Source organism: Rhinoraja longicauda, chromosome 32, assembly GCF_053455715.1.
Source record: "Rhinoraja longicauda isolate Sanriku21f chromosome 32, sRhiLon1.1, whole genome shotgun sequence".
Taxonomy (NCBI): Eukaryota; Metazoa; Chordata; class Chondrichthyes; order Rajiformes; family Arhynchobatidae; genus Rhinoraja; species Rhinoraja longicauda.
The window spans coordinates 14,791,368-14,813,909 of NC_135984.1; the positions used below are offsets into that span (position 1 = coordinate 14,791,368).

The 22,542-nt window shown below is 40.5% G+C and overlaps 1 protein-coding gene across 2 annotated transcripts in view; it reads left to right on the forward strand.

Annotated features, from left to right (window-relative positions):
- igsf9bb (immunoglobulin superfamily, member 9Bb) overlaps nucleotides 1–22,542 on the forward strand; it is a 530,429-nt gene that overhangs the window by 435,191 nt on the left and 72,696 nt on the right. For both annotated transcript variants that reach the window (XM_078426548.1, XM_078426549.1), the window contains exons 10-11: nucleotides 3,554–3,670; nucleotides 9,003–9,153. In XM_078426548.1, coding sequence (XP_078282674.1) covers nucleotides 3,554–3,670; nucleotides 9,003–9,153 — 268 coding nt within the window. The remainder of the gene's footprint in view (nucleotides 1–3,553; nucleotides 3,671–9,002; nucleotides 9,154–22,542) is intronic.

A 22,542-nucleotide genomic window follows, 5' to 3' on the forward strand; every position in this document is an offset into this window, starting at 1 on the left:
TAAAAATGACCAAAAAAAAGACGAAAAGACAGACAGACTGTTGGCGAGGCTGCCATTGCTACGGCACCACCCAGTGGACAGTGATTGAAAGACAAGGTTTGCCACTGATTAGCATCAAATAACATAAAACACTAACCTTGGGATCAATACTTAATGGTTTATATTTGTCCCCTAAAAATGAATGCAACTCTAATATACCTGTGATCGGTGACCTCTAAGTATTAAATGCACCAAAACTGATTGAGTTCACAACGCACATGCACTTGTTCTTCAGCTACAAACCATGGAAAGTCAAAGAGTAATTACAGATTCCTTCACCTGTACCAACCCTCCAATTGAAAGGCTGTTAAGTATTTTGGATGTAACTGTTTTTTTTAATGGTGTGATACTTTGGTAAAATTCAAAGGTTCATTGTGCTTGAGCAAACTAAGGGTGAAACGAATGCGTTCAGCAATGATTTGGCATCTCAAATCTCAGTGTTTAAATTGATATTTATAAACAGATGCATAGTTTTGAAGATATGGAACAGGAGACGGACGGTAAGCAACTGAAAAAGGAAAGATGCAGAAAGGGAGATGCATGTGTTGGAAAAGCTTATTAGAAAACTGAAACAAAACTGTTTCCTAAACATCCACATTTCTCTGCCTTCAATCAATTTCATGGCATAAAGATGTCATGATTCCATACTGCAAGATCTGTGCACAATGAATGTAAAAGATTACCAGATGAGAAAAATTGTGCAAGATCTCGAACGAATTTAGGCAGCACGATAAAGGGGAAAAACACTTTTCGGAGGATTAGGAGAAAAGTGTCAAGGACTCCCTCAAGTCGTTGTCAATGCATTTCTTTATTGGCCACAGACTTGGGAGGATTTTCTTCATGGCACAAAGCCTTATCCATTCTGAAGCTGCATGCAAATGACAGAGGAGATTTCTGAGGCAAGGCAGTAGCGCGAGTAGCATTAATCTTCAACTGCTGCATCCATACAGCTCGAAGCAGTAACACCGGCTCCAACAGTTCAAAGCAGCATTGAGCTAAATATCCAATCTACAGATCACATTAACATGCAGGGAATGGTGGGATATATAAGTAACATGCAGGCAGAGGAGATTGGTTTAATTTGGCATTGTGAGCCGAAGGGGCTGTTCCTGAGTTGTACTGAGCTATGTTTATGTTCCATGTTTATCACAAGTACCAATTTGAGAAGTTGAAGAAGAATCGTTTTTTATTCAGACTCCAGACTCTCAGCTTTGATGTTCTGCTCCAGGGGTTGGGAGGCATTGATGAAAGCCAGTTTTAACAGAATGCTACACTCCAACTACCGACTTCGTGAGTCAGAGAGTCAGAATTATAAATCATGAAAATGGGCCTTCCGGCCCAAAAATAATGTTGACAAAGATATTTATTGGACCTAGTCCCATTTCCTGCATTTGGCCCATATTCTTCTAAACCTTTTCTCCCCATGTGCACGTCAAAATGTTTTTGAAACTTTGTAATTGTGGCTTTGTCTGATAGATCATTCGACACGCACTTTAATTCTATGCCTTCACTTTAATTCTATGTCTTCCTGTTATAGACTCCCCTACCATGAGGAAAAAGACTGACCATCCTCCTTATCTACACCCCACATATCATATCATATCATCATATATATACAGCCGGAAACAGGCCTTTTCGGCCCTCCAAGTCCATGCCGCCCAGCGATCCCCGCACATTAACACTATCCTACACCCACTAGGGACAATTTTTACATTTACCCAGCCAATTTACCTACATACCTGTACGTCTTTGGAGTAATTTTATACACCTCTATAAAGTCACCCCTCGGCCTCCTCAAGCAAAACGTTCCAGTCTATGCAGCCTTTCTTTACAACTCAAGCCTTCCAGTCCGAGTGGTGACGCATTAAATCCTCTTTTGCTCTTTTCCAGCGTAATGACATTTTTCATAGCTGAGCAGAACGTGCACAATTCTCCAAGTATAGCTCACCAATGATTTGTACAGTTGCAATATAATTCCTCAATTCCTACACTCAGTGCTCTGACTGATGAAGGCAACCTATATGCCTTCTTCGACACATTGTCTACATTAATCTGCTTTCTGTGCTGGGTCTTCAAGCCTTCACATCTATTGTCGTTCTTTACTTGTATTCCTTGGTTAAGCAGTGATTTTCAGGAGAAATGTTACTTGGTATTTGATAATGAGTTTTAAAAGGCTCACCTGATCGCCATATTGATTCAATGAGATTCACAAGAGCAAAGTATTTACTTTTTCCCATCACAAGGACAAGAGCAGACAAAATGGTTTGGTTTGGTTTGGTTTAGTTGATTGTCATATGTACCGAGGTACAGCTTTTTTGTTGTTTTCTATCCAGTCAGTGGAAAGACTCTACATGATTATAATCAAGCCGTTCACAGTGAATAGATCTAAAAGATACTTGTATTCCCATGATGATACTATCACATTCTGATATTCTTTTGTAAGTATAAAATGATGCTCCAGTGATGAATTATAAATGACTTTTCTACTCAAGGATTTCAGAAAGTAAATTTACTGCGTATTTGTTTCCTGCGTTTGTATTCTGTTTTCCAGTTCTTGCTGTGCTTGCTGGTTCTAATGTTACCGTTTATCATGTAAACCCGGGTAACTATGTTCACAGGCTCCCATTTGAAAGACTTTGGCAGACGAACCCACCAGGCCAGATCTGGTCTGCTACACAATTGGCACAACAGTTACAATATTGTCAACTTACCTTGCCTCATCTTTCCCAAATTCAAATCCTCCGTTACCTCTTTGGTTGCTCTTTGTATTTCAGTGCTAGTCCAAAACTCTGAAGTGGTTTGACCTCAATGCTACTTCAAAGGTACAGTGTAAGGACAAGTTTGTTATGATGAGATAGGTGATCAACTGTTCTGTGTGTTTATACGTGGGGGCTAAAGGAAAAGACCGTGACCTACAGTACACGATAAGCTATCAATGCAAGTGCATAAGAGCAAATAACTTCACTAACTAACCATCTTTACTTTATGAGTCAGAACTAAAATTATTTGTGAACTTTTTGACAATGGTACTTAAAGTTATGAAATTCTAAATGATTTCCCATGGCATTTATTCAAGCAAAGCCAAGACAAGTATTGACTTTAAATGAAGTGAGGTTCAAGTGCCAGAGTAATCAGGCCAGGGAGCGCGGTTATTATTTGCTCTCCATTTTGAAGGCACACATTGATCTTTTTTTATATCCGTTATAAATTTCTTTGTCAATATTCATAAATATGAAGTGCCTGTGTAAACTTGTTGAATTATAATTACTTCTTTATGAGCAGCATGTAGAAATTTAAGGAGCAGTTGTCAGCATTTAGATTGGAACATTACCTTAAATGTTCTGCAAAGGTAAAGCAGTTTCGTGTGCTGAGAATTATGGCATTGGGGAATTAAAATGATGCTACAAATTCTACAACATTTTTTTTTTAATTCACATTTCGTATGTTTAGAATTTTGTACCAAAACATATAAAATGACAGCTGTGAAAATAATGAAGCCATTTCTGTTTCCCAGGATCCCCCTTACTTTACGGTGCTACCAGGCTGGGAATATCGACAGGAAGTAGGTCGAGAACTGGTCATTCCATGTGCTGCTGCAGGTGATCCGTTCCCTGTAATCTCCTGGAGGAAGGTACCAGAATCTTTGCTTTCTTTTTAACCACAAATGAAGCTGTCAGGGAGGTGCAGAAACTGCTTTGCTTTCATTCATATGATCGTTACTGATTGCATGAGCAAAGCCCACTGCATTTGAGCAAGTCTTGATATAATAACATCAAGCTGAATGTGTGAGGTGAGGAGTGAACTGGGCAACTCATCCTTTCCCCTCTCTTCCCTGTGCCCACTGGAATTTAAAACACCCATTTCTCTCCTTCTCCCTCCCTCTGCCCCTTCCCTTACCACCGACATTCCTTCCTCGGGCTTCAAAATTTGTTCTCTTTTCATCTATGGAATTTGTCCACCTATCACTTACCAGGCTTTCTCTCCCAGCTTTTGGCCCCCATCCCCAACACTATCTGAAGGAGGCCCCGACCTGAAACGTCTCGTTTAATTTTTCCACCAGATATGCTGACTGACCCTCCGAGTTACTCTAAGTGTCCTTTTTTGGACAACAAATGTGATGTGTTGCCTGACATATCGAGCCCTTCCACAATTATTGATGTTAGAGAAAAGACTTTTGGATTTTTTTAAATCCAAATAGATCATTAAGAAAATTCTTACTACAACTGCCTAGTCAAAGATAATGTTATCTATTTATAGCAGCACTTGGTTTCACTTGTTTGTTTTCCGCTCTGCACTTAATCTCTTAATCATAAGCGTTGATTACTCAGACATTGAGAGTTGTGAAGTGAGGCGAACAATGCAACTTCTGCTGGAGAGAGCAATCTCCTCAAGCGAAAGCTGAGGGAATACATTTATCCAATCTGCATCTTTAATCCCTTCCCTGTGTACTTTGAGGCAAATCGGTTTGTAAAATGTTATAAAGTCATGGAATCTTATAGTGTGGAAATATGCTCTTGGGCCCAACTTGCCCACGCTGACCAACATGTCCCGACGGGCCGCGACTGTGGACTGGGAACTTGCCGTATGTCTTTATCGAGATGCCGCAGTCTCAATGCCTCACGGATTGCCACGTAGAAGCCCGGGTCGGGGCCGGCTGGGGCCTTGCGAATCACAGTCTTGGTCAGTGCAGCAGCTGACGGAGCCCTCGGCGGGGTGAAGTGGCGGCAGTGGTGAAGCCTCGCGACGATGGGGCCTCGGCGGCGGTGAAGCCTCACGGCGGCGGTGATGCCTCACGGGTCGGCCTGCGGTCAATGGTCAATGAGAATGTGGAGGACCACCGTGAAGGGGGAGGGGACGAACAATGGAAGACCCGGCGTGGGGGAACCGCCCTGAGGGAGGTGGGGGGAGAACAATGGGCAACAGGGGGGTGGGGGAGGGGGGGACAAAGAACAATGGGGACCCGGCATGGGGAAACTATTGGGGGGGGACAAAAGGGGAAGCCGGCGTGCTTTGTAACTTTGCCAGTGCTGTAGGTGGCTGCTATTTGTATACATTGTGTATGTAAGCAAAGAATTTCACTGTGCTTAGTCACATGTGACAATAAAGTATTCCCATTCCTATTCCTTTTCCCATCTACACTAGTCCCACCTGCCCACTCTTGGCCCATAACCCTCTAAACCTATCCTGGCCATGTACCTGCCCAAATGTCTCTTAAACTTTATGACAGTACCTGTCTCAACGTCCTCCTCTGGCAGCTTGTTCCATACACCCACCACTCTTTGTGTAAAATACGTTACCCCTCAGATTCCTATTAAATCTTTCCCCCTTCACCTTGAACCGATGTCCTCAGGTTCTCGATTCCCCTCCTGTTGCGGAGCACTCGATCTACAACAGCACTTAATCACAATGTTCAACTTTCCATTATAAGCAATAAAGAAACACTGCAGTTTTGGAAAAAGCTGTTTGATAACTGGATTACTGAGTGCACTTGATTCAGAATTAAATATGATCCAACATCCAGACCCCAATACTTACTGAGCTCAGTCAGACAGCTGTTACATGCTGCAAAGGAACAGCAAAGAGATCAGGATGTGGTTGAAGTCTAAGATGTACCGTGCATGAAAGCTTTGCACAAGTATAACGGAAAAGGATGCTCTTACTTGCCTTGTTTTAATGTTTCATGGTGCTCCAAAGTGCTTTGAAGCCAAAAACATTTTCTTTTTGAAGTGCAGTCACTGTTGGACTGGTGCATTGGTGACAATCTAGCCCACACAACAATGAGATAAATGACCAGATCAATTGAATTAAGTCTTGGTTAATGCGTAACAATTGGATAAGGTAGCAAATCTCCATTCTCATTTGTTGCCGTGAGATATTTCTTGTCCATCTGAGATAGTTGATGGGACTTCAGTGTAACACTTGCCATGTTCAACAATGCAGTACGTGGTCAGGTCTGATGTAAAGTCAGCTGAAGTTTTACCTGATAACTGGCTACTGGGCTGAGGCATTTAAGTATAGCCAACAGCTCAGGGGTTCCAAGGTCAAGCCAGCAAGAGACGGGTCAAGAAAATTATGGATACTGTAGTTTCAAAATATAGTCATCTGCATTTAGATTCTTTAGTATAAACTAATGAAAGTAGCTAGGACTTCCAAAACAAGTTGATAAATTCTGCATGGAAAGTCATAGCACAAGGATATATTATATTGAGAGCAATATACTTGAGTGATAGAAGACTGGTTAATTTACAGAAAACCAGCAGCAGGGATATATAGATCATTTTGGGATTGGCAAGCTCGAACTAATAAGGTGCTACAGGGATCAGTGCTGGTGCCTCAGCTATTTACAACTTCTATTAATAAAAGATAAAGGACTGAATATATTGTGTCCATGTTCTCTGAAAATGCAGAAACAAGTGGGAAAGTGAAATTTAATTGTAAGGAACTGTAGATGCTGGTTGTACCAAAGAAGGAGTACAAAAATAGGGTAGTCTTGCGCTAACTGTACAGGGCATTGATGAGACCATGCCTCGTATGTAGTTTTGGTCTCCATAGTTAAGAAAGGATTTTCAGGAAGGATTGATACTCAGGAAGAATAGGTCATCTTACATGGAAAGATTGAGTATGTTAACCCTATACTCACAAAAGCTCAGAACAATGAGAGCTGATCTTACAGAAAAACTATCTCAGTAAATTAAACTCAACAAACTGCAGACGTTTGAAATAAAAACAGAAAATGCTGAAACACTGAGCGGGCCTGACAGCATAAAACCTTATCTCTGTTTCTCCACCCACAGATACTGCTTACACCCCACATTTTCCCTTTTTATTCCACAGTCTCAGGATAAGAAAGTAACCATTAAAAACTAAGATAGGGAAGAATTTCTTCTCCAGACAGTTGTGAATCTTTAGAACTCTATACCCCAGAGATACATTCAAGCTCGAGACAGATATATTTTTTGGATGCAAGGGAATCAAGTGACAAGGGGATTATCTCGAAAATGGACCTGAAGCTGATCAGGCCAGACTTGATCATATTGAAAGGTGGAGTGCGCTGGAGTGGCTATGTAGCATACTCCTATTGCTATTTTTTCAGAAAACTAACTCTTATCCCATCCCTTTTCAAATACTACTTTCATTAGTTCCTCTTTGTCCACCTTATTAAAGAATCTAAATGCAGTTAACTATGTGTTTGGAACTATACATAAATGCTATCATTTTCTAGATAGTCACCTCTTTACAATGTCCCTTTTTTTCCACTTCCATGTTTATTCAGCTTCTCATAAGGTTATAATGTTGCACAATGTGGAAACAGGCACTTGTGCCCGACATATCCATGCTGACCCTTTGCCCATCTACGCCAGTTCCAGTTGCCAGCATTAGGTCCATATCCTCCAATGCCTTGCCCATATAAAGTGCCTGTCTAAATGTTTCTTAAATATACTAAATAATCCAAGCTGAGCAAGTTCAAGTTTTATTCGGGTCTGGAAGCCAAATTTTTTAATTGTATAGATGCAGAATAACTGCTAATGGTGTACATTAACATCAGAGGCCAAATGTTAAACGGAGATAGTTCCTGACATCGGTATCCTTCAGGTGTAATAAACAGGAAAAATGTGCATTCAAAACTAAGGAGATAAATGGCCACTGAAGCGAAAAATCATTTCTCTCCTGCATTAAACCCATTTCTCTATCACAAAAAAAGGCCTCAGGGAATATGTGCAGATTGAAATTTTGTGTATTAAGATTTGAATTGTGTCCTGGATGTTTATACAATTACCCGAATGCTTCTTGACTGTAAATTAGCTGAAAAGATGGTTGTTATTGTTTTCTGCATTCCCAGGAGGAGGGAACATAATTGTAAGCCATGCTAGTTTATTTTTAAGTACTGATTTGCTTCCATCTTCCCTCTGGGTGATTTTCCAATGTGGCTTTGGATTCCATGTGTACTCAAAAGCTGAAAATCACTGTCTATTTAAAGAAAATTTTAAAAACTCAAACGTTTGTTTTACAAAGCAGGAACAAAGATGCAGCAGGCAGCAAAATTAAATGGAATATGCTTTGTAATCAATTGTGAAATTTTGAAAGTATAATCTGGTTGTTTGGTGTAATCCATCTGCCTATTCAGCTGCTTCAGGGAGCAGAAAGGCACTGAGCATTCAGTTTTTGTGAGAGAAAAATGTTCATCAATGCTCTTTGGGATGCAGATCTGATTCACTGCTGGTGTTAAAGGATTCAGGCCTCTTATAGTTGCTCCCACCCTTCTGTTCAGCCATTAGATCTGCACTACACTATATACAGTACCCATTGCCTTAATTCAAGTCCCCTGCACACTGAGGAGCCCAAATGCAGATGAAGCAATAGGTTTGTGGAACACCTCCAGTCAGTTCACAAATGTGATCCTGAGCTTCTAAACTTATCATTTTAATGCTCCATCCGACACCCACACTTATCTCTGTCCTTGACCTCCTGCACCATTCTTTAGAAGCTCGGTGTAAATTCAAAGAACAGCATCTGATATTGTGACTAGTCACATTGCAGTCTTCTGTATGGAGTTCAACCACCTTAGATACTCAGTATTCCAAGCATTTTCAATTCATATATCAGATTTCCAGCATCCGGATATTTTCATTTGATAATTTCAGATAGTATTACTACTTCTGCCATTCACATCTCTTTCACTTCTTGTCTCATTTTGGCACATAATCGTAGATCCTTGTCATTCTTCTCACCTTTTGCAGCTTAAAACCCGCTGTTCTCTCATTTTTCTCACTTCTACAGAAAAACTATTGATCTGAAATATTGATTTGGTTCTCTCTCCACTGAGCCTGTCTGACCCACTGAGTGTTTCCAGCATTGTTTGTGTGTGAACCAATTGTGAAATGTGCTGAGTAAGCATAATGACATGGGGAAAGTTGGCACTAGCTTGGAATGAAGTGTGTCTTTGGTTTGTTGTCTGTTTAAAGGTAGGGAAGCCCAGTAAAAGCAAGCACAACATCCTTCCAAGCGGCAGCCTACAATTCAAAGCTCTCAGCAAAGAGGACCATGGACAATGGGAATGTGTTGCCACTAATGTGGTCACAAGCATCACTGCCAGCGCACATCTAACTGTAATCGGTAAGAACACGAACTTGTCTATGAACTGCATGTTTGTTTTACCTGCATCATGAGGCATGTAGTTGCTCCTTAATTTCATGTGTCGCAATAGTCAGTCTTGCCTGTATAATTAGTTGGTGCAAAGATAATAATTAAATGCTGGTGCTAGGTCCAATTTGTACAAGGGTCTGCCCGTAAAATGAGTGTATTTTTATCCATTGTTGTTGATGTTTTAGGTGTTCATTTCATGGAACTACTTATTAAGCTTACATTCTGAAAAACTAAACTGCTTTAATGATAAAGCAAAATTCACTGATTTCTGTTACTGGTACTGAATTGGGGATACATTTACATTGTAACGCATCCCTGAAGCTGAGCCCAACTGCAAATTGATTGTTTGATTTTCATTCAAATATTGCATTGTCGTCTTTGTTGTGATTCCTTGGCACACAAGTACCATGTATCTCCATGGGTTTAATTTGTCTCGTTATTGGAATGTTTGTAGTTTAACAATAACGCTAAACAATAACTAAGTTAATTTGTAGTTATGGCAGTGAAAATGCTTCATTGGAGCTTAATCAGGCCATGTTGATATTAGAATAAGTGACCCTAACCTTGATCAAAGAGTTATATTTTAGAGGGGAGAAAGGTCATAGAGTCATAAAGCATGGAAAATGCGCTCTTCGGCCCAACTCGTCCGTCCCAAATAAGATGCCCATCTAAGCTAGTCCCATTTGCCCACATTTGGCCCATATCCCTCTAAGCCTTTCCTATCCTTATACCTGTCCAAATCTCTTTTAAATGTTGTTATTAGGGACAGGGACACTCAGAATCCTTTTATAATCATAGTAGTACATCACCATCTTCCAGTGTAATTACAGGAATAAAGGTTGGAAGTGTGATGTGTCACATCTCCAGTGGTATAGGGTCAGATGTCACATCAACAGCGGTTGCAGGGGAAAGTGCCTGGCCAGGGGGGAGGGGGGAAAGAGTAGATAAAGGGAAACCAATTGATGTGGCATACTTGGACTTTTAGGAAGGCTTTCCAGTGGATGCCCTACATTAGCAAGCAAAATTAGAGCAAAGTTGAGATCCGTTAACAGAGAGGAAACAGGGAGTAGGATTAAACTGGTCATTTAAAGTTTGGCGGTTGAAATGTGTGGTGATCACTGAGAGCTTTGTGTCCTCATGCACTGAAATTTAAAGTGCAAATATAGCATGTGGTGAGGAAGACAAATGGTATATTGACCTTTACTGCAGGAGGATATGAACACATGAGTAGAGACATCATTATACAATTACTTTGAACCCTGATGAGACCACATATGAAATATTGTGTTCACATCAACTATCTCCACATAAGAAAGTATATGTCTGTGATGGAAAAGACAGCAATGTTTCACCGGAGTGATTAATAAGAAAGTTGATTTGTCATGTATGGGGATATGAAATGGACTAGGTCCATTTAAAATTGAATTGAATATGAGAAAACTTAGACATAGAAAAATAGGTGCAGGAGTAGGCCATTCGGCTCTTTGAGCCAGCACCGCCATGCAATTTGATCATGGCTGATCATCTAAAATCAGTACCCCGTTCCTGCTTTTTCCCCTTATCCCTTGATTCCTTTTGCCCTAAGAGCTAAATCTAACTCTAGCTCTCTCTTGAAGTGATCTCATTGAAATGTTTTAACCTAAATAAATTAAATTCATGACATCAACTGCATTTATTCAAAGATAATAACTAATCTTTGGATAAATATGGCATTGCTGTCCATACTTCTATATTAAATATATCAGACCTATTTTTCTCCTTCACTTGCTTGTCTAGTTTTCCTTAAATACATTTATATTATTTGTCTCAGCCTCTTCCCGTTTAACTGGTGCATAGTTCCCTACTTTCTCTCCCATCTTTCTTGAATACCAAGATTACACTTTTAAGGTAAACTACAAAGTTCCATTTTTGATTTCTTGCCAGCTTATGTGAAGGGCACTTGTTTTGTTCATCATGAGTAGAGTTTGACTTCTGTTTCTGCTGTATCAAAGCATTTCATTATTTCACAGTCCTTTTTTATTTTGCCCGTTGATTGTTGAATCTTTGACACTCTTTTCTAAGAAGAGTGTATTTAACTGAAGATAAAATGCCAACATCCTGAGGTTAAATGTCATTCTCTCAGGAATAAAAATTGCGTTGTCAACTGAAATGATCTGCTGAGTATTTCCTGCATTTGTTATTATTTAAGATTAATAAAGATGTGAAAAAGCAGACATGGTGAAAATGAGCCAAATAATTCAGTAAAAGGCAGAACACAAAACTGGAAATCAAGTAATTAATTATCAATCATAATGTACCTTTTGTTATACCTGAATGCCATAATTGGGGTTCTGTCCCGAAACGTTGCCCAGTCTGATGAAGGGTCCCAACCCGAAACGTTGCCTATTCATATCCTCCAGAGATGCTGCCTGACCCGCTGAGTTACACCAGCACTTTCTGTCTTTTAATGTATTTAAAGTCATTGTTGAGCAGGAAGGTAAGAACAATTGTGGCAGTCCTTCAACTACAATGTTTGGGGAAAGAATGGAATTTGCTTTTTTTTAAATCAAGCCCCAAACCACGAAAAGAAACTGTTGGCATTTATAGTTGAGTAGGAGCTATTGCATTAATGTGCTTGTGAAGCTGCAGCAAGTAAGCATTTCATTAATCTGTTGCCAGGCCATATTACAATCAAAACTCTTGACTCTTGATTGAAGGAATTCTACCACTGGTGCATTAGACTTTTTTTAATATTTTGTTAGTTGTAATAAAACCACACTGCATTTTTTCACTCAAGATAAATATTATTTTTACAGAATGGGAATAATAAGTCCTTTACACAGAAAAACAGCTCAACCATGGGCATCTCTTTGAAGTGTTCTTTCAGTCCATTCAATTGCTATCTGCAAATGACACTGGATATTTTAATTAACAAATTTAAAATTATGCAGTATCTAATTAACAAATTAAGTGTTTTACATTCTCTATTGAAGAGCAGTGGAAGATGTTAATTTTATAGAACACAAAGGTACTAATTAATAGATTAAAAATGACAACTCGTTAGCTGATAACATGCAGAAAAAATACAAGATCTTTGGCGTGTGTAATGGAAGTTATTCACCCTATGAACTTAATGAGCTCTTAGCAGGGTGATTTGTAAATCTATCTGCTTTTTAAATGCTATCATTGCACAAGGAAGCTTTCTGCAACATCTCATTAATACTGTCAATGTGTGCCATCGTAAATGTGTGACAGAGCAAACATGCCCCATTTATAAAGCAATCCTCTTTCACTAAGCAGCACTGCCTCGGGAAACAGATATAACGGATTGTCTTTCTCCAAGGGATGAGAAAAGCATCTCGCAATGCACCACCATGGCCATAATGCTGCTGCTTGACAATGAGTTTGCCATTTTTGTTCCAGTCATGTGAACTTCATGCATTAACATCTGTGAACCCTTTGCACACAAGAGGGAGACCCTCAGCCGAAAGGGTGAGACAGCAAAAGTTGCTTGGAACGACTGCATTCATACAAGGGCCACAGTTCTGTAGCATTTTTGTGCTCCCCTGAAGCCAGCCACATTGCAAACTCTGCACCGATTTAACACAAAGGCATCCAATAATACTGCGGAACAACACACACTGCAGCACAAATGGACCGTTAGCATTTCTGTATTGAATGTGTGAATGCTGAAATCATACTGCAATTGGTCAGTGTAAAGAAGGTACTCGTTAAGAGCTTTTAAAATCCCCTACTGCCTCGAGATGACAAGAGTAGCTATTATGGATGTTTTCAAGTCACTGCACTGATCTCTAGATTGTTGCCTGGGGTGCACCATTGTGCATTTGCTCCATCGTTTAGATTTCCGTTTGCCAGCAACTGGCCAGAGCCAGTCGAGATACCCTTGAAGAAGTAAATTGCCTCGACTACATCGCCATAAGATAATGATGATTTCTGAAAGCCCAGCTACCCTATATTACACTGGATGCAAGAATTCAAATAGATTCCCATACCATTAGCAGCAAATAAAACTCTAGCTTAATAATCATTATTCTATGGCCATCACATCTACAGGGAATCGGATTCCACTTTGTTCTAAAATCACACATTTATTTAACTTTGGGGGTATTCGTTATATTATTAAAGTTAACAATTTGAGAATGGGAGATATTTTTGAATGCCTTAAAGCTTGCAAAAAAATCACCCTTGAATACTTTTCCGATATCCCATTATGCATGAGTATATTTGACAACAGGGAAAAAATGATTGGAACAAATTTGCACAAAGCCACCAGTGCTATTGAAGGAAGCCAAGTTGTGGGTGTAAAGACTCACATAAACAAATCAATACAAAAGCAAAATAGTTTGAATGTCCCAAATCTAAAATAAAAACAGAGATGCCTAAAAATTAAAGTTGTCCACCTTGTGTTTGTAACTCCAGCAGCCAATTGCCAAAATTGAAGATATCAGTGAAAATCCCAATTTTAAAAAATCATCAGGACGATCGGCATCCTTATCCAATTTTTGGAACATTTTCTGTGCATTTCCCATTGGGTCATGCACAGTGACTATTGGGAATCCAGTCAGATCAGCAAAGCATACTCCCTGTGGCAGTCACTGCTCAAGGTTGGGAGTGGAGGGAGAGTTTAACGGCTCGTGATTCTCCACCCAACAGCCTTTTTAGATGGAGTCCATGATTGACCACAGTCAGACTGGCTTTGAGGCAGAGGCTACAATTATAATCAGTGCTGTGTACGGCAGGCATTGTAATGCAATAACACCCATTGGAAAATTGTGCTCTAAAATGTAGGACCAACATCCCATCAATATCTTATCAATGGTACTTGTATCACGCGTGACCCATGACTTTCAGAATGATCGACTCCTCATTTTATTGTGACTAAATTATATTCCCGCAAGAAGATTTTAAAATTCAATTTCTGTCATTAAAACCAGTCCTGAACAGTGTGGCCTCATCACATGTAGCAAAGACCACGGACAAACAAAACTTGTGTAACAGTGATGCAGAGCAAGAAGAGTCAGGTCCAATTTCCCAATGGATGGGATTCCTGCTGGAAATGGGTTCAAGTACTTCCAAAACAAAGTGATTTTGGCTTTGATTTATGTAGAAAAAGAACAGGCATGAAAGGTTACATTTTCTGTTCGAGTATCTTTGGGAGAGACTTCAGGTTTGATTGCTATTCAGTATTCAATTGCATTTTTATTCCAGGTTGCAGCGGGCAACCTGTTAAGTAATCATCTGTTCAAGTGAAAACACCAGGACGTATCATGTCGAATAACATTTGCAGTATTTTCCACTGCGATTGGAATCTAGTACCTATTTGCATCCAATTAAATATCGGGGATCTGAGCTTTTAAGAAATCATCATCATTAATTAAAAAACCTTCATCTGTGTCTACCTATGACTTCAGTGGTGTAGGAAGGAACTTCAGATGCTGGGTTAAACTGAAGATAGACACAAAATGCTGGAGGAACTCAGCGAGACAGGCAGCAACTCTGGAGAGAAGGAATGGGTGACGTTTCAGGTCGAGACCCTTCTTCAGACATTCCTATTCCTTTTCTCATCAACTCAGTCCCAACAGTTCAAAGGCAGACACAAAAAGCTGGAGTAATTCAGCGGGTCAGGCAGCATCTCTGGAGAAAATGAATAGATGATGCTTTGGGTCAAGACCCTTCTCCTTTTCTCTAGAGATGTTGCCTGACCCGCTGAGTTACTCCAGCTTTTTGTGTCTATCCTTGGTTTAAACCAGCATCTGCAGTACCTTCCTCCACCTATTACCTGCCTGGCTTTGTCCTGCCTCTCCTCTCTCCAAACTTCCTCCCCCCACCCCATAATCAGTCTGAAGATGGGTCCCAAACCAAAACGTCACCTATCCATGTTCTCCAGTGATGCTGACCCATTGAGTTACTCCAGCACTTTGTGTCCCTTTGTGTAAACCAGTATCTGCAGTTCCTTGTTCCTATCATTAATATATGGTGATTTAGTTGATGTGATTTACATGATTACCAACGGTATCTCGACTGACTCTAGTCAATTGCTGCCAAACAGCAATCTAAACAATGCAGCCGATTTTGACCTAAGATGCAAGTGAAGATAAAATCGATAACAGAAGGAACTTTCAAAAGAAAGTTGAATATATCTCCTTGGTGAAGAATGACTTGCATGACTGTGCAGAATGATCATGGAAATGGGGCTCCGTTTCCTCATTGTAATTAAATGGACTGAAGAAGGGTGCTGACCCAAAACGTCATCTATCCATGCCATCCGGAAATGCTGCCTGACCCCCTGAGTTACTCCAGTGCTTTGTGATTTATGCAAGGAAATAGGACAAATTAAATTGGTCACCTATTAAATTGGCCAAATAATCTCCAGCAGTACAACATCATTCCATGAAATAATATCTCATCAATGGTTTGCCAGCAGGAGCAGAATCTGCACAATTGATCGCCGACAGCCCAAGTTTTAGCTCCGAAGGGACTTTAAGAGGAATAAATATCTGTATGACATTGAATTAATAATTTGTGCAAAAGCATGAACATCAAGATAACCCATGAGAGGCTTGTTAGTGAAAGGGTTTCATTTCCTCTGTGTACTTTTTTATTGGTTCATTAGTCCGCATTAAGTTCTCAACTACATTAATTTAACATGGTAATTGTTGCATATGGAAAATAACACATATATTAGCCAATGTATCTAAAAATTAAGAAATTGAGCCGTATTGTGTATTGATTTCCTTGGTTCTGTAGGACGACTTTAATGAAATCCAACTGCGCATCTTTCAATTTAAGAATCTGCAGTTCTGTAATGATATTAATCCACTTTTCACTCACTATCTGAAAGTTAAAGCAGATCATAATTTTCTTTCGTTGAAGATTATTGTTCCCACTTTAATTCTGTTTCAATGTTATTTTTAAATTAGCACTCTTTATAAGATCTGCTGTCTCGAAAGCTGTTCATTCACCACAGCCAACTTGGGAGGGAAGATTTAATTTCTGTGCCCTGTGCAATAAAACTTTTCTCATAAGCAGGTTTACAATTTTGTTGCACATGCCGCAGAGGAAATCATCCTCGACGTGTTATGAGTGTTGGTTGATGTCGTTATACATCTTTACAAAGAGAACATTTAATTTTGCAGGAAAATAATTCTGGATTTCATGCAGAGGCAGCCTTCAATGTCTTTGATTTAGAAGTACTGAGGTATCTCAGTCATAGTGGATTAAGAGTCCTTTACACTCTACTTGATCTGCCTGCAAGTAAAGTTGGAGTGAGACGTCTGAGCATAATTTCCCACAGGTTTCTTCATCTCCGTTGAAGTATTTGTGTTTATATTTGATTTACTTTCGCTGAAATCCTTTTTTTCTCTTTAATGACATGTCTGTTCTTGTTTCTGCACTCCTATTCATGCTTAAATGAAGGTGGATGTTCGCAGCTCACTCTACCCTGGATCTACAGTGATAGCTGGAGAAGTGGCCGGTTACCTCCAGATAACACCCCGTCTCATGTCAGAGTTTTCAATTTGGTCCAATCGTTATCAATGAGAGCTGTGGGAGTAGAGGGACTTCTGCAGCAAAGGCTTTCAGTTTAATTTCACACTTGACTGAATGCTGCCTGCACACTTCCTCTCATTTGTCAAGGTTATATTCTGTCACCATTTGTTCAGGTGGCTACAGGAATTTAGATGAGTGGTTCTGCTCGTTATGAATTGTATTTCCTTCTTGCTCCCTTGCAGCGAGAGTCAGGGTGATTTAGAATGTTATTGAGACTTTTTCCGAATTGGTAGGTATGCCTGCCTAATTAATTTACATACTGAGCCATAACCGTAGCATCAGCAGCATTTTGTATTTAAAGGAGAACTACAATCCAATTGTACGCAAATCTCTCCAGGCACTAGCGTGCCTATTGTGACAAATAGGATAGATGCAACATGTTTTTAACAGGAAAGCTGAGCTTGGGAATATCTTAGTCGAGTTGTTGAGGTCCATTTATGTTTTGTGTTAGAATTGAAAGTTCTTGCCAAATGTGTCACTTGTGCGCTATTAGACTCTATTATAGCTATTGTACATCACTTCCTTTTTAGCAATTAGCGACTAAAAAACTGAAATAACAGATCTGTGTGTCCTAACTCTTTTTTCTTGCACCCCTTGGTTTCTAAATCCATCAAAATAATTAGGAGAGCAAAGAGGGATACAAAGGGAAATTCGGGAAACAAGCCAAATGATTATCACAATAGGGTATAATCTGCCATAGATGCAGTCATTCCTTATTACACTTAATCTCTGTGCTTTCACCTGTGATGAACTGTTGTCTATTCATGTTACTTGCAGTGTTAAAGGAATCCTTATCTCAGTATGTGTGACACAAATGTTGGAGTAACTTCCTCTTCATCTTTCCATCCAGTGATCCCCACAGATCATCGGTTCAATAGTTATTTGGGATTTCCACACCCTTCCTCCCATGTGACATTCTGTGTTGTGCAGGGGTGTCACAACCCAAACACCAGCACGTCTGCAGAAGGGTCTCGACACGTCACTGATTCCATCTCTCCAGGGATGCTGCCTGTCCCGCTGAGTTACTCCAGCTTTTTGTGTCTATCTTTGGTTTAAAACAGCATCTGCAGTTCCTTCCTGCACATTTTGTCCGTGTTGTGCACAAATGACATGTCCCAAACACCAACACGTGGCCACTTGTTTTCTCTTCAAGCACAGTTGCCAATTCAAGCCACATACACATTAGATAATTTTTCATTTCTTAAGTTTAATTCAGCCTCCAGAATAATCCCTCAGTCCCCTTCATGTCATCTAAAGATAAATCAATTTGAATTGTGCCGATTTTCTGCAATAGACACTGTTATGCAAACGTCCTTGGGAACTCACCCTGATCAGGCAGGTTGATTAATCTCATTACCTTGTGCAGCAAGGTTACGCTGAAAGAAGGTACACTACAGTGTTGCAATTAACATGAAAATACAGGGCCTAATCATTGTAATATTCAATATACACGATTGCCAAGTTGCTTCTGCAAGTACAGAATTAAACCACAACAGAGAATGGAATATAGTTGCCAAATTTTCATAACCTAATCTTCAATGAAATATTTGTCAGGTAGTACAGTGGGTACAAATAAATGTAGTCAAACCCATGGTTTCCCATAGAGCTATTGTCTAATTGGGGACCCGAGACCCGAAACGTCACCCATTCCTTCTATCCAGAGATGCTGCCTGTCCCACTGAGTTACTCCAGTATTTTGTGTCTATTAAAAGCCAATCATTCCGGCCACTGCTACTGCCTTTTTGTCGCTGGCACGTGGTGACAGGCTCAACACATCATCATGGAGAGAAAAGAAAACCTGGCAACTCCCTCAGCAAGAGGAAGTGAACTATTCTTTAGTAAAATATCCAATCAGCCAAGAGATCACCCACACCCCCCCCCCCCCCCCCCCCCTTACAGTATCTGACTAGCAGACATGGTTCAGTTGTCATCACTTCATCACTTCATGCACCATTTATACCTTTTGTGACAATAAAAACAGAAAATGCTAGAAATACTCAGCAGGTCAGGCCACGCCTGAGGGAAGAAAAGCAGAGCTGTGTTTCAAGTTGAATCATGTCTTGAGCCTTTGCAACCAATTTCATAACCATGGTTGAAAAGGTGATCAGAATTGTCAATGCATCCCTTTGTGCCTCATATTTGCTTTGTAGTTGCGAATCCCCTGTTTATTTTTCTTCGCGTACCGTTGGGGTATAAGAAGATGATGTTTGATTTGATATGCTATTCTCTGCACAGGCCGACCGTAAATTAAAATAAAAACACACATGTGTTGGAGTGTTTCTAACACCCAGCCATGTAAAGTAAGTGATTTTAATTTAATTTTAAGTGCATAATAGTTCTGCTAATGGAAGTGGAAAATAGAAACATAACATGCAAAACAAATAAGCCAAATGTAGAAGCTTTCTACCTAAATGCATCTACACTACAACTGCAACAAGGTGGGTGAATTAATGGCATAAATAGTCATAAATAAGTATGATTTAATTGCAATTGCAAAAATAAGGCAGGAGATGACTAAAACTGGGAACTAAATATTCCTGGTCATTCAACATTAGGGAACGACAAGCAACAAGCAAGAGAGTTGTAATAGGAATGACATGAGTGCAATGGATGGATTGGATCTTTTCTCAAGAGATAGTCATCTAAAATTCAGATCAGTTTGAGTGAAGCTAAGGTGCAGCATGGAGCAGGAATCACCTGATTAATGGCTTTCGAATAATAATAGTGATATAAAGCATGATATAAATGAAGACATTCTGAGGTGCGGGTAGTGGAGTGAATATAGTAATCAGGTGAGACATTAATCTTCATATACAGATCCTCACCAGGTTAGGAACACTCATCTTACGTGCAGCCCATACATGTGAACAAGCATTTGGGCGACCAGTGTGGTGGATTTGGGCAGCAGAGAGGGTAGCCCATCTCAAGGTTTCTCTATCCTTATTTCTCTGTATGTGATTGCACTCACAGCAAGTTCCAGATATTGCAGCAGACAGGGAAGAGGATGGCGTTGTGGAAGATCAGCCTTAAAGTTGATGAATGGCAGGGCAGAGATGAGAGTAGTCTGATGGCTTCCTCCTCCTAATTCTTGTTCTCACGTACTATGTTGGGTGAGCCAAGGAATGGCCTGAGTATATTGAATCTCCACAATACACCCACGCCTAGTCCCTCAACAACTCCCAAGCAGCGAATGGCACGTGGAACAAATAGACTGGATAAGGGATTACAAACCACGGAGAAAGGCAAGAGAAGGAAAATTAGGCCCGGAGGCTCTGAAAGGTTTTGAGATTGAAAATTTGAAGTTTGGCCCATTTTGGGAGCTACTGGGAGTCAGGTAGGATTATGTAATAAAGCAGTGAGAAATATAAGACCATTTGGATGATGTACTAGTGGAGCGGTACCAAAGGAAAAGACAGCAGATGAAGAGACAATGTTTCCTTTTGTAAATGATGCAGATTCAAACTGCATCAAGAAAAGTTCCTGCACAGATAGCAGCGTGGTGTGAATAAAACTGTGTTTTTTGAATGATGTGCTCAAGAAAACAAAGACAGCTGTAAATTCAACAAGAGTGTAAAGCCCCCTTGATTGGCCATGCTTGAGTCCTTGGATACCTCGTACCTTGTTAAACTGTGAAGAATGGGATGACGTTGCCTTTGACTGTTGCTTTCAGCTGCTTAATTACCAAAGACTCGGATTTTGTACTATTCCCTTCGAGCAACATCCACTATGTATGTATTTATTTCAATTCTACTCTAATCCAAAGATGTGTTTTATTAACCGAGCAGAATTTTTTTTTAAATGGCACAACAAACTAAGATTAAGATTGAAGTCACTGAGTTCCAGACCAAGTGTAGCTGTGCCTTGGTGGAGTGGTGTTAATTGACCTGGGAGTGCTCAGTGGTGGTACAGTTCAGGCCCATCAAATAGAAGATCACATTTGTCAAGCTGAATTAATGCCAAGCTTCCTTCAAGCAATCTTGTTGCTAAGACACATACATCACTGGGCTGCAACTGCACGATTTAATCACAGCCACTCAAGTCTCCCAAGTGCAAGACTCATTACTTTCAATGCCTACCTGAAATCCAGAAACGATAAGTGGCACAATGGCACTGCTCACAGAGTTGCTGCCTTACAGCTTCAGTGACCTAAGTTCAATCCTGTCCTCTGGTGCTGCTTTTCTGTGTAGTTTGTATGTTCCCCCTGCGCCCATGTGAGTTTGCTTCTGGTGCTCCAGTTTCCTCCTACACGCCGAATACCTGCAGGTTAGCAGGTTAATTGCTCAGTGCAAATATCCCCTGCTGTATGGGCAAATGTTAGAATCTGGGGAAAGATGATGGAAATTTGGAAAGAATAAAATGGAGTTAGTGTAGGATTATGTAAAATGGAAGCTTGTTGGGCAGTGTAGATTCAGCTGCCTGGAGGGCCTCTTTCTGTGCTGTATTACTCCGCGACTCCAAGATAGATCAGCCTGAGTGAAACTCGCACGGAACTCCTAGTCATACACTGGCCACTATTCAAAAATGAACAGGCTGGGTAGAAATGACTGTGCCAAGCTCTGTACTGGACATCACACAATGATGGGATGATTGCTGGAATGAGTTGTTGAACTATAAGCAACAATTGAGTTGGATAGACTTGGACCAACCAAATCAGAGGGCTGAGAGTCGAAACATTGAGTTCCTTTGAGGAATTGATGGGGAAACCCTGCAAATCTGTTACTGGAGGTCACTGAAGTCTCCAGATGTAATAGGACAGAAAGTTTAAGAAGGGATAAGAGTTTAAAGTCAGGCAAAAAGGGGACCAATGTGAGAAGAGGGGTGGTGAATGCTGAACTATATTTGAATTAATGCAGTGTACAGAACAAAGTGGATGAGCTTATAGCACAGTTAGAAATTGGTAGGTACAACATTGTGGGCATCAGGGAGTCATGACTAGAAGAGGATCAGAGCTGGGAGCTGAAAATCCAAGGTTACACATCCTATCAAAAAGACACAGGTGGGCGGAAGGGGTGGAGTAGCTCTGGGTTAAGAATGAAATTCAGTCCTGAGCAAGGGATGACATACTGTAGGATCAGAAGGCTATTCCAACAGGAAGCATGTGTTCTCTCCCACCAACCAAGGATAACAAGGGCAGGACATTAGAATAGACAATAGACAATAGGTGCAGGAGTAGGCCATTCGGCCGTTTGAGCCAGCACCACCATTCAATGTGATCATGGCTGATCATTCTCAATCAGTACCGCGTTCCTGCCTTCTCCCCATACCCCCTGACTCCACTATCCTTAAGAGCTCTATCTAGCTCTCTCTTGAATGCATTCAGAGAATTGGCCTCCACTGCCTTCTGAGGCAGTGAATTCCAAAGATTTACAACTCTCTGACTGAAAAAGTTTTTCCTCATCTCTGTTCTAAATGGCCTACCCCTTAGTCTTAAACTGTGGCCCCTGGTTCTGGACTCCCCCAACATTGGGGACATGTTTCCTGCCTCTAACGTGTCCAACCCCTTAATAATCTAATATAGAACAGTACAGCACGGGAACAGAACGTCTGGCCCACCATGTCCGTGCCCAACATGATGCCAAGCTAAACTAATCTCCTCTGCTTGCCTGTGATCTACATCCCTCCATTCCCTACATATCCATTTGTCTGTCTGAAAGCCACTTAAATACTATTGTCAAATCTGCCTCCACCACCATCCCTGGCAGTGGGTTCTTTGCACTCACCAGTCTATGTAAAAACATATGCCTCTCGCATATCTTCTTTAAACATTCCCTCTTTGACATAAATGCTGTCTCTAGTCTTTGACATTTCCAA